Source organism: Terrapene carolina, unplaced genomic scaffold, assembly GCF_002925995.2.
Source record: "Terrapene carolina triunguis isolate 2854851 unplaced genomic scaffold, T_m_triunguis-2.0 Scaffold69, whole genome shotgun sequence".
In the NCBI taxonomy this organism is placed as follows: domain Eukaryota; kingdom Metazoa; phylum Chordata; order Testudines; family Emydidae; genus Terrapene; species Terrapene triunguis.
The window spans coordinates 52,578,771-52,591,468 of NW_020664420.1; the positions used below are offsets into that span (position 1 = coordinate 52,578,771).

Below are 12,698 nucleotides of genomic sequence, written 5' to 3' on the forward strand. Positions count from 1 at the left end.
CCCTTCTCTCTCTCCCCCTGCTCCCTCCCTCCCGCTAGCCAGGGCGCACACTCTGCTGCAAACTGAACACAAGTACAGTGGAACCCCGCTATAACGCGACCCCGCATTTACCGCGATTGAATTTTTTGGACCCCAATGATCGCGTTATAGCGAGGTTCCACTGTATCTATGGAGTGAAACAAAGAACTTTTACATTGCAAGTCCTTCACAGCAAGGATTCTCATTACATAGCACCCATCACAATGGGACCCCAATCCTGACCTGGACTTTGGGACACAGCAATAATATAAATCTTTACCACTTCTCTCAACAGTTCAGTTTCACTTATGCATGATTAGCAGGGCAGCAAGGAAAGGTTACAGAGGGCACCTGTAGTGATGGGAGGGGAACAACAGGACAAAGAGAGAGTAGGGTTGGGAATGTCTCTATGGCCACACATATTCCTCCTTTCCTTTCACACTCCTGGAATCTCAAGTGGCAACCATAATAGTGAAGCCAATTTTTCTCCTAAAGTCTTTCTTTATGGACCACAAAAGGGAATGATGGGAGCAACAGCCCATTCTCTTATTGTTTTGTTCACCAACTAGGCCTAATATCTGACACCAATTGTGGTTCAACGATATCCAGTTTTACACTTTTTTTTTTTTCTTCTTAAATCAGGCATTATCTCAACAGAGTCCTACTATCTGTAGGCCTTTTTGTTTGGACTAATTCACTCTGTTTTGCCTTTGCACACCCCCCCCCCAACAACATTTATTATGACATCTTATGACCTTCCCCCCACTTCTTATAGTTGAGCTCACAATTAGGGTACCTTTGTAGGCCCAATTATCACAATCACAACCACCCCCATGACAGTAACATGCAGATGGCTATAGAGTCCTCTTTGCCATCGCTGCTCCTGCAAGATGGCAAATGCAGACTTAAATTTATACCTTAATACACAATGCAGTGGTAGCAAATTAACGTTTAATGTGGGAGAGCTACCGCTATTATGAGAACTTTACATTTTCTGACTTTAAATTACCGAACTTTATGCTACACAAGCAAGTTTTTTTTTCTCCCCCACTGTTCTTAGGAGCAGTACCATTGACATCAATGACAGTATTTGTATGACCAAAGGGTGCAGGATTTGACCCATAAGCACTACTTCTGTTTAGCAGCATTATGGATTGACTGTTCCCAATTCAGCAGGTGACTGGGGGATACCAGTGCTCGATCATGATCTTTTGATATGGCTGCTAGGGTGTCTTAATACTTGAGAAGGTTTCTTTGATCAGAATGTCCAGGGGAAAAAAGCTTCACAGCACTGAAAACAGTACTCTATCATTAACCATTATATAAATAATAATCATCAGTCATTAGCCAATTTCACTATACTGCTCCTTCCAGAGTAAGTAACAGGCTACAAAAATAAGTTATGAAAAAAACTGATAATGAACACAGCTCCCATAATGGACAAGAAAACTTTGTGGAAACTTTAGAGAAAGCCAAAGTGAGTAATAGGAAGGTCTACGTGGCCTTTTTCTGTTTCAAGGAGACACATACAAAAATGTAAATGGAGACTTAATTTTAAGCACACGCTTAAATCCCAGTGAAGTGCTTTGCTGTGTGGGTGCTGAAATTCTATATACCTTGTTAAAACCTATTGAAACCCATGCTATGAAAGATATTGACATCTTACCTGTCCAATCCAGCACATTAAGTAAGATGGCTCAAGGGACTGAGCTACCTTGAAGGCTTCATGAGCTTGCTGTAAAAGCACATAAGAGATCCGGTACATTACAGTGAGTCATTTGGCACCATAAGCCAAAAACCTGCTGTTCTAGTTATTGAAATACAGAAACAATGCTGTAACTCTTTATATGAGACAAAAATCAAGTCACTAAAAATATTCAATGTGGCATACAGAACAGGAGTATAATACCCATATAAAGTATTTCAGTACCACCTCATGCTTTAACTATAGGAACACTCACCTCCCTCCTCCCCCCCGGCCCTCTCCTACTCCCATGTCAACAGCTATATCTGCTATTGTGGGGAAAAAAATGCAAATTGCTAGAAATACTGAAGTTTCTCCCCTTCATAAAAAAAATGTAGCTAACTTAGTTCTGGAAGTGCTCGTTCTTTGAATCCATATTTTGCTTTGAACTATATGTAGTCTCAGCATTCCCATCATAAAAATCAGATTCTGAGCATTAAAGAGCTTTGCAACAAGTTTTGAAAGCTTCAGTAATTACTAATCCATTTTTAAAGAAATCAGTTTCTCATATCGCAAATTTAAAAAAATAAAAATAAAACCAGTGATCAGTTTCAGTTCTGCAACTGGGATTTTGACTGCCTCTTTCTAAACTATGCTCTGGTCCAGTCAAATTTCCTCATACAAGTTTAAATAAATTTTCATTTTCATTTAAAGGCACTCTTATTATTCTAGCTCTCCCCTGAGCAGAAACTACAATTGAATTTTTGGCTAGCAGAATTTGTATGTTGGATTGCAGTTTTTGTCCCTTAAAATTGCATACAGTAGAATATTGATTTCATTAAACTGTCTGAAAACCCAAACCTGTGCTATTTACCAGAATACTTTAATTATTTCTCCTAATGGAAATCACTTGTTTCAAACAGTATTTAATAAACCTCAATTCAAGTATGTGATTTTGCCTGTAACTGCTTAATGGTACAGCAGATTTAATTTTATAAACTGGCAATACTTTTACCTTAAACAGGAGGGTGCCCTTTGCTGTTAAAAAGCATTCTAGAATTGCATTAAAGTAACATCTTTTAAAAAAGCCATCATTTGAGGAGGAGGAATATTTACCTGAATGTTTTCAGTTGCTAAGTACAAAACCCCCAAGTTGGTCCAGGCAACAACATTCTACACAAAACAAATAATTAAATAAAAAAATTAAAGCCAGTTTATTACTGTATTCAAAAACAGCTTCATAAAAAGAATCTTGAGTACCCATTTCAAACAGACAGTAGCTGCCTACAGCACTTACTATTTGTTCAGCTTGAACAGATTTGATGAATGAATGTTGAGCAAGAGCATAATTCCCAACACCTGAAAAACAGGAGATTAGATGCAACTGAATTTTGTAAACAAAAGCAGCCAAGCTGCGCTCTAAATTAGCTACACAGAATTTTAGAGACTTACCACTGCAACAGGCAACCACACCAAGTGCATTCCAATAGAGATGGTTTTTACTATCAAGCCTCACGGCTTTTTTGAGACACTGGAATGAAGAGAATTAAATGAGTTGTTATAGCACATTAGATTTTAACCATTGTTGTTTTGTCACAGTTTTAGGTTACACTGAGCATAGAGTGATCCTGAAAGTGACAGTGTTTCAAAAAGTGTCATTGAAGATGGCAGAAAGACAGGCAATACCTGTAAAGATTTCTCTAACAGTTCACTGATCTCATTCGTGTCACTATCGGCTGCTGTTAGGTGCTGTGCTTGACGATAGTAGTTTATTCCAAGATCACACCATGTGTTAGGTGAGGACATCAGTTTTAATGCTCTGCCATAACACCTACAGAAACATGAATCACACAACTGTTTTATCTCCACTCATTCCACTTAAAAGTTAACCACTGAACTGAAGCCTGCCTTCAGAGGTGCTTTGAAGTAGAGGCAGACAAAAATGGTCACTAACAAACAGGTGTGGAAAAAAGTGTCAGAGTCTTTATGCTGAATTCAGGCTAGTATTCTGTGGCAACGTTTTTAAGTTAGACTGCTGTCTGAAATTGTTCTGAGGTTATGAATTCCAGGGAAAAAGAGTCCTAAGAAAATTGATTGGGGGCAAAGTGAAGGGTGTGATGGTCAAAGGGTGCATAATTCATTTATCACAAAGTTCTGCAATTTATTCCATTTATATCACTTCCACATATGTATGCTGGATGCATATTGATTTAGTATTTGAAATTTTTAGTCTTCCAATCTTTTTAGTCTAGAACATTTAAGATTTAGTAGACTTTATATGGTGAAGCATCTCATAATGATTGTTACCTTCCTCCCAAACTGAGGAGCTCACTTTTCTTCAACATTTGTTTGCCTTCATTCTGACCAAGAAGGGATCCCAGAACTTTAACATTCACTTTGGATGATGAAATGACATGCACGATAGTACATGCATCCCCAAGTAGTTTCCAAAGGCAAGATACGTCAGGACGATGCTTTGTTGCTCTGCAAAATAAAGGTATTAATTTAAATAAGTTATTTAAGATATGGTATGAATTGTTTGAGCGACAAAGTTTGATACAAGTCTTTCCTTTCTGGCCCTCCAAATAACGTGTAAAAAATAAAAAGACATACATACTTAGAGCAAGAACAAGTTAAAATCTGTCACTTTCCATTTCCTCTCTAATCCATCACAATTAAAAAAAGTGAATGTACCTAGTTTGCAGTAACAAATGACAAGGAAACACTAAGAATTACCTCAATTCTGAGCTTCCCCAGAATAGCTGGTCTTCAATGTATCTTTGGGTTGCTTTCTACCATTCGAAAGCATGGACTGAACCTCTGAAGAGCAGCCCAACTCAAGGCCAGAGGACCACTGAGGAGATCTGGTGAAGAGGGTGCTTTGTGATCCTCAATCAAGCTGTCAAAACCATTTAGAGGAAGGTGCAAGACTGACAGGTTACCATAGAAGATGCTCCCTTCCTTTGAGGTCTGAATCTTTTTCTAGGAGGCTCCACAGGACTTGAAAAAGCCTGGTACATTTAGAACTGAAAGGATCAAAAATGTTGAGCTGTCTGTGATTTGCAGAAATGTTTTTGTGCCAGGTACATAAATCCCAAGCAACCAGAGCATCATCCTGGATTGAAGGAGTAGGACAAGGTGTCAGTGTCACCAGTTGAAGAGCTTAAGTCCTTCAAAAGGGAAGGTCTTCAAAACAGTATTCTGAACTTTCCCTGAGGAGGCCAGAAGATTACAGCAAACCCGTGGTTGCTACTGACCACGAGGCCATGCCAGCAGCATCAAGAAAGGCCTGCAGAGAAGTTTTAGTTATAAACTGACCCTCTGAAATGAGGGCTTGAAATTGTTCCCTTGGTTCTTGAGACAGATGATTGAACTTGGCAAAATATGATTTCAGCTATTATTCTATCAAGACCTGATAGTTTGCCACCCAAAATTGAAAAGCAACGGACAAATAGCTCTTTCAATCAATAAGTTCTAAACTTTTGGACTCCTTGTCTGAGCGGGTGGGCCTGGAGTGAGCTTGATAGTGTCTGCTGTTAACTGCATCCACCACCAAGGATTTGGGGGTGGGATGAAGGGGGGCAAAAAACATTCCAGTTCCCTTGCTGGAATGTAATATTTATTTGCCCATTTGCTGGTATGCACGATGGCGGCAAGCATCTCCCACACATTATGGGCTGGTGACAATAATGCCTCATTAACAGGCAAGGCAACCTTGCCCTGGGGGGTGGAATGCAGAATGTCCACCAAAGAACGTTTAGTCTCCTGAATTTCCCTCAATGGAATTTGGAGGGATTCAGCCAGTCATTTAATTAGTCCTGAAAGGCCCTGCAGTCGTCAGCATAGGAGGATGGTGGTGGCAGCAGCAGCATCACTGCCTCATTGGGGGAGGAGGACTACTACTTATATGATGGGGGTGTATTGTCCTCAGCTGCTGCCTCCCATTCCAGAGTCTCCTCCTGGACAGGGAGAAGTAGTACTGGTGGCTGAACTTGTGGGACCAGAGGCTTCTGCGGGATCTGGGGTTCTCTAAACAAGGTCTCTTACAAGAGGGTACCCTATAAAACAGATCCCTATAAGAAGCCCAAAAATTCCAGTAGGTCCACTGTGGTGGTAGGTTAGGAGAGGGCAAGGGTGGTCCGACCAGGAGTGCTGGGAGCATCCACGGGGCTCTGGTACGTCCTCCTCACGAAATATCTCCAAAGATATGGGAGTGGGGCAGAGCCGAGCTCAAAATCCTCAGTGTCTGAGGAATTATCTCCCATGTCCAGTGGCTCTGATCATCAGTACTGGAAGCAGTACCAGAGGTCAAGGTGGCACTGGAGATCAGGATCCCACTCCAGAGTGAAGAGAGTTGGTCACCAGCAGGTGTAGCAACACCAGGGAATGACACTCTTTCCCTCAGGGAGCCAGAGGCCAGTCTGAGTGCTCCATATGGCTATGAGAAGGTGGCTGTCCTGAAGTCTGAGATAGCTTTTCCAGAATTCTTAGCCTTAGAGGAATCACGGTGCCTGGAGGTCTCTGCTGCCTCTACCAGGGATGGCACTTCTCACTGCTGTTTACTGGAAGACCTCTTGGAACAGGAGGTCTTTTGGGGCTGTATTAATGCTTCAGTATTGAAGTCCACAGGAGCCTCAGCAACACCCATGACGGAACATGAAGTTTCCTTGAATCTAGCTCAAAGAAGTGACTTATTCCTTCTTCTAGAGTCTCTCTGTGAAATGGGGCTCTTTTCTTCGAATGCACTGTTTCTGAAGCTGCCTCTGGAGCTCTGGCAGTCACTGTTGCAGCCTCAGAGGATGACGGGGTGAGATTTGGACAAAGAGGGCTTCAGGGGGCACTTCAGTAAGAAGAGCTTCAATCTATCCTCCCTCAGTTTGCAAGATCTGCTTTTGAACCCCATGCAGACCTTGCACTTTGATGGGAGTGTGACTCTCCAAAGCACTTGAGGCAGCTGAAGTCCTGTCACTGAGGGGGAAAGGCCTTTGGCAAGTCAGATGGGGTTTGAAACTCATGGCCTTCGGCATAACCCAAACAGGGAGTACTGCAAACAACAAAGCTTGGGAGAGGGGAACCCTCCCAAAAGCACAAAACTATGGCTAAAAAGGAAAAATAATAATAACCTCCCCACACAAGTACAAATACTTCTAGAGAAGCAGCGGACACCACAGAGCTCCATCTGGAGACAACAGCGGTTGAGAAGGAATTGGAGCGACAGTGGGTCCGACCTTCCCTATATGCCCCTGCACCAAATTGCACAGCGTGCAGGTTTAGACCCACGGACACTGCTAATAAAAGTCTCCAACGAAGAGTGCACAAGCATTTGGATCCTACAATGGAACACCCATAGGGACAACATTGGGGTTATGTAATTTATTGTTGTTTTCTATAGTGCAAAAAGGAAGAGACAGAAAAGAAACAGTAGGTGGCATATGGAGGAGGTAAATTGACCATATATTGCCATCTAGAAAGCAGCAAAACCACAGGTGAAGTTTATCAGCGACAGAGTCACTGGAGTAAACTGAAGAACTTGTGAAAATTCCTCATAAGTGCCTCCTACACAAAGAACAACACTGGGAGTCTACTCCCATAGCTACTTCAGGAAGAACGTGGGTAAGGCAGAAGAGTCATCCAACTAGAGGAAGAGGAGCTCAAGACCACTCCTAACAGACTTAGACTGTATTACAAAGCAGTCTTGCTTTGACCCAGTATGAGCAGGAAAGAATTATGCTCTACTAAAGTAAGGGCTTATCTACATAGTGGGGGAATGCACTCTGTGGGTGTGTGATTTCTAAAGCACCCCAATATGTTGGGCTGTGTAGACGCTGCAGGTGTGCGTTAATGTAGTGCTGGCTGAAACACTACACCTCTACCTCGATAGAACGCTGTCCTCAGGAGCAAAAAATCTTACCGCGTTATATCGAAATTGCTTTGATCCGCCGGAGTGCGCAGCCCCCTCCCCCCCCCCCCCCAAGCACTGCTTTACCGCGTTATATCCAAATTCCTATTATATCGGGTCGCGTTATATCGGGGTAGAGGTGTACCATGTTAAAGCGCACTAGGGAAGCTTTAGCGCGCACGAGAAGGGTCTACACAGACCGATTAATGCACAAGTTAGTGCACTTTAGAAATTACAGCCCTACATTCTCTTTTCTTTCCCTCTTCTGACCATACCAAATAACTATATGAATCTCCACATCTAGAAATGAATAGAATATACCCTGCTATTGAATGACATATACTGCTGGCAGGCAGACAAAGATGGGATGTTTTACTGAGTCCCCTTCTACTGGGAGATCACCTCTACCCCCAAAAAACAGCCTTCTATGTCAGCTTCATGAAAAGAAACAAGATTAGATGTTGTGACATCTAGAAATTTAAGGTCATAAATAAAGAGATGGAAAAGGCAACAGGAGTGGGCTCTTTTCCTGTTAAAAGTTCTAGCTGATGATGTTAGGGCTCGAATTTAGACTATGATGTGAAAGGTCACATAACCAAGCTAAATCTGTTTATTAATCAAAGATTAATCAGCACAATATAGAAAGGAAAGGGTTGATACTTTACTAATCTGAAGAACAAACTTGCAGCAGTTACATCTTCACTCTGTTCCACTCATACTTATATCCCTCGTTACAATAGAGAGAAAACTCCACATATTCCATCATTTCATTATGTACCTTATCTTTTTGCACCTGCTTTTCAAGGCTCTTGTTCCCCACAATAACAGGGGCTGCAAGTGCCTTAAAACCCTGAAGTAGCTCATGGGCCCAATCAAGGAACTACACAGATGAGGCCTCCTTTAGTATAGGACATGTGCATAGGCTGCATGTGCCTGGGCCACAAGAGATCTTGACTGAGATGGGGGAACAAATCAGTGTAGCATAAGCAATGGCGATAGGAAGAAGAGAAAGTACTCCATAGACAACAGCTTGTATATAAGAGTAATTGAAGATTGTAGTTTAATTAATCTTTTGAATGTAGCTTTTTTTTCCACAGGTACAGTCACCTGGGCTCCTGAACTTTTTTTTTTTTTTTTGCGTTATGTGTATAGGTGAAATTCTAGCCCCTGGAATTCAGTGAGAAGTTTTGCCATTTTCCTCAGTGTGGCCAGGATTTAAGCTACGGTCTTTAACAAAATGGTTAAGTGTAGTTTCAACAGTAATCTGTAGGTAATTTATTAGTTTCATTAAAAATGAACTACAGATGAAAATTTTAGCTCTCCCACAAGAATTTCTGCTGTCGCCTCCAGTATGCCTCAGAATTAGAAGAAAGTGAGGATGTAGCATGAGGAACGTGGAGTTTGTTGATGTACAGGAGACTTAAATGTCCTTGCTGCTTTTATTTTTAAATCCTACACTGCGGGAGTAAACTTCAAAACAAGAGCTATGCAAGCCTCCATTATTCCAAAAAACCTAATCCCAAATAATCCCTCACACTCTTTTTAACAGGAAGCTCCACCTCATATCAGATTCTTTCCTGGGAACAGGGAGGGGTTGTTTCAGACAAAAGTCTACAGTCACGATGTATGATTTAAAATGAAAGACAAATTTAAGTCTGTTAAGTTTAAGAGACAAAACCACGTTTCACCAATACTGCTCTGAACAGTATATTACACAAGGTAAACCACCCTCAGTTTGGAGTACTGGAGCAGTGAAGACTGAAAGGACCATAGAAAAAGATTGGAGGTAGGCCCACACAAAGGGACAAAAAAAAAAAAAAAAAAAAAACCCATCTCACCCCGAATTTTAGTAGTGATTACATTTCCACATACACCTCTACCCCGATATAACGCGACCTGATATAACACGAATTCGGATATAACGCCGTAAAGCAGCGCTCCGGGGGGGCGGGGCTGCGCACTCCGACAGATGAAAGCAAGTTCGATATAACGCGGTTTCACCTATAATGCGGTAAGATTTTTTGGCTCCCGAGGACAGCATTATATCGGGGTAGAGGTGTAGTTCTCCCCAGTGTTCTGCAAGGATGTCATTGTTGCTTTTTAATCAATCAGTCTCTTCACACAATGACAAGAACAGATTTAGAAACAACCCTATCAATTGTTAAAATTTTCTAATCACTTCATTTGGTCTGAATACAAGATGCATCATTCATGCTATTTCATAAAAATACAAAATAAAATTTCATGCTAGATTAATTTACTATGAATTTTTTTATCCCACAGGATCTTAATTAAGACTTACATACTTGAAGTACTAACCGTGTAAAATATTCAAGTGCTTGTTCTACGTAATCTAGAACTTTCCCATCAAGATAGTCTGCAAGAGCAGCCCGTGCCATCATGAGATAGCACTCACCCAGACCTGAAAGGAAATTAAACGGTTACTCTGAGAGCAGGAGAGTGACTTGAAGAGAAGCTTGAAGAACTCCTTTATATAGTTAAACTCAAAAACCCAAATATTATGGCACAAAGAACATTCAGCAGGTCAAAGAAGGATAACTAAGGGGTAGCATGCTTTGTAGCTTCTGTAGGCCTAGCTTACTGCACACAGAAGGAGCTCCTTGCATCCCTCCATTCCACCGCACAAGGTCCCTGTGTACCTTCCATATCCCTGTATTTCAGGGATTCCTTGAACTTCCCCTAGTCTCCCACCATTCTAAGGTCCTCAATTTCCACCTGCCAGGGATTGTGCCGCCCTCCCATTTGCTATCCCATGGCAGGGGCTGTGTACATGCCCCCATTCCCACCTTCCCCTCCACAAGATTACTAATTGTCTGGGAGACAAATCATTCAGGGCATCATATTAAATTCTAATGGGAGGATGTGCAAAGATGAAATGGAATATGATTATGCTGGGACCAGTCTGATCTACAGACCACTGCAGAGGTGCTTGAAGCTGTGCTTCTGCTTAACAGCAGATGGGCTCTGAGTCTCCCCTGTTTGGTTTTCTGATTTTTCTCTAAAATCTATAGGGTTCCAGCCACTGATGCCCAGAACATTCCCTGAAATTTTGAAATTGATTGGATATGGTGCTCAAAAGTTATCGCATTACATGAGAAACGGCACCAAGTTGAGTGTAAGGCATTTGCATGCTAGGCTGGCAATAATACAACACACTCATCTTTGCAGGGCTACAGAAGGCCCTCTTGCCCATGTTAGAAAGTAAGCTGTTACCTGCCCTGGAAGAATATGAACTGGAGAATTACAGATACACACAAAAAAACCCAAAGCCTAAATAGTTTAAAACTAGACTGTTTAAAAACTTCAGATTTGTTTTTAAATGTCCATTTAACTAGAACACTTGGGAGGAAGTCTTTTTGCTAAGAATCCAGCCATTCCTACTCTTTCACTTATGGGCAATAAAAAAAACAACCCTCACAATCCACATTTCAGCTATCAAAGTTCTCCTCCAACTTGCTCTCAAAAAACAAAACAGAGCTTGAAATTCCTCATATTTTCAGAGGAAATACAAAGATTTTTTTTTTTCTGAACGAAAAGCACAGAGTCAGGTTTTAATATATAAAAGCAAAAAGACCAGGCACAAACCACCTCTTCCTCCTCTCCTTGCAATGCAGTGATTTTTGTTCTAGGATTAAACACAAGTGGTGGTGGAGGAAGGGAAGAAGTGAGGAGAAGGGTGTGCTTTAATTAGGGCTGTCGATTAATCACAGTTAACTCATGCAATTAACTCAAAAAAATTAATCGCAATTAATCACAATTTTAATCCCACTGTTAAACAATAGAATACCAATTTAAATGTATTAACTATTTTAGCTGTTTTTCTACATTTTCATATATATTGTATTCTGGGTTGTAATTGAAATCAAAGTGTATATTATTTTTTATTACAAATATTTGCACTGTAAAAATGATAAACAACAAATAATATTTTTCAATTCACCTCATACAAGTACAGGAGTGCAATCTGTCGAGAAAAGTGCAAGTGAAATTTACAAATGTAGATTTTTGTTGTTGTTACATAACTGCACTCAAAAACAAAACAATGTAAAACTTCAGAGCCTACAAGTCCACTCAGTCCTACTTCTTGTTCAGCCAATCGCTAAGACAAACAAATTTGTTTACATTTACTGGAGATAATGCTGCCCTCTTCTTGTTTACAGTCTCACTAGAAAGTGAGAAGAGGCATTTGTATGGCACTTTTGTAGCTGGCATTGCAAGGTATTTATGTGGCATATATGCTAAACATCCGTATGTCTCTTCACGCTTCGGTCACCATTCCAGAGGACATGTTTCCATGCTGAGAACGCCCGTTAAAAAAAATGCGTTAATTAAATTTGTGACTAAACTCCTTGGGGGAGAATTGTATGCCTCCTCCTCTGTTTTACCCACATTCTGCCATATATTTCATGCTATTGCAGTCTCGGATGATGACCCAGCACATGTTGTAAACAAACTTCTTTGAGTGACTGGCTGAATAAGATGTAGGACTGAGTGGACTTTCAGGCTCTAAAATTTTACCTTGTTTTATTTTTGAATGCAGTTATTTTTTGTACATAATTCTACATTTGTAAGTTCAACTTTCATGAGAAAGAGATTGCATTATAGTACTTCTATTAGGTGAATTGAAAATTACAATTTCTTTTGTTTTTTTACAGTGCAAATACTTGTAATAAAAAAGAAATATAAACTGAGCACTGCACACTTTGTATTGTGTTGTAATTGAAATCAATATATTTGAAAGTGTAGAAAACATCCAAAAATATTTAAATAAATGTTATTCTAATATTGTTTAATTGCATGATTAATTTTTTTAATCATGCGATTAATCGTGATTAATTTTTTTTAATCGCTTGACAGACCTAGTTTTAATTCTAAGATTTAATCCCTCCTACCAAACTGAGAATCTTTTAGGGTTATCTGCTAGGGCTCAAGAATATCCACCATTTTAACTTTTTGTCTGCTAGTGCCCAGTGAGTGCTGCTTGCTGGTCAAAGTTATTTTTCCTCTCTATACAGTACAAGCATTTCCTGATCTAGAATTTGGTGCTTCAATTTCAATCTTACACTAAGTTAACGA

The 12,698-nt window shown here is 40.5% G+C and overlaps 1 protein-coding gene across 3 annotated transcripts in view; it reads right to left on the reverse strand.

The window, feature by feature from the left end:
- TTC37 (tetratricopeptide repeat domain 37) overlaps window positions 1-12,698 on the reverse strand; it is an 89,544-nt gene that overhangs the window by 47,509 nt on the left and 29,337 nt on the right. For all 3 annotated transcript variants that reach the window (XM_029910902.1, XM_024206841.3, XM_024206849.3), the window contains exons 18-24: window positions 9,921-10,023; window positions 4,010-4,186; window positions 3,389-3,533; window positions 3,155-3,233; window positions 3,000-3,061; window positions 2,819-2,875; window positions 1,685-1,753 (exon numbers count right to left, since the gene is read on the reverse strand). In XM_029910902.1, coding sequence (XP_029766762.1) covers window positions 1,685-1,753; window positions 2,819-2,875; window positions 3,000-3,061; window positions 3,155-3,233; window positions 3,389-3,533; window positions 4,010-4,186; window positions 9,921-10,023 — 692 coding nt within the window. The remainder of the gene's footprint in view (window positions 1-1,684; window positions 1,754-2,818; window positions 2,876-2,999; window positions 3,062-3,154; window positions 3,234-3,388; window positions 3,534-4,009; window positions 4,187-9,920; window positions 10,024-12,698) is intronic.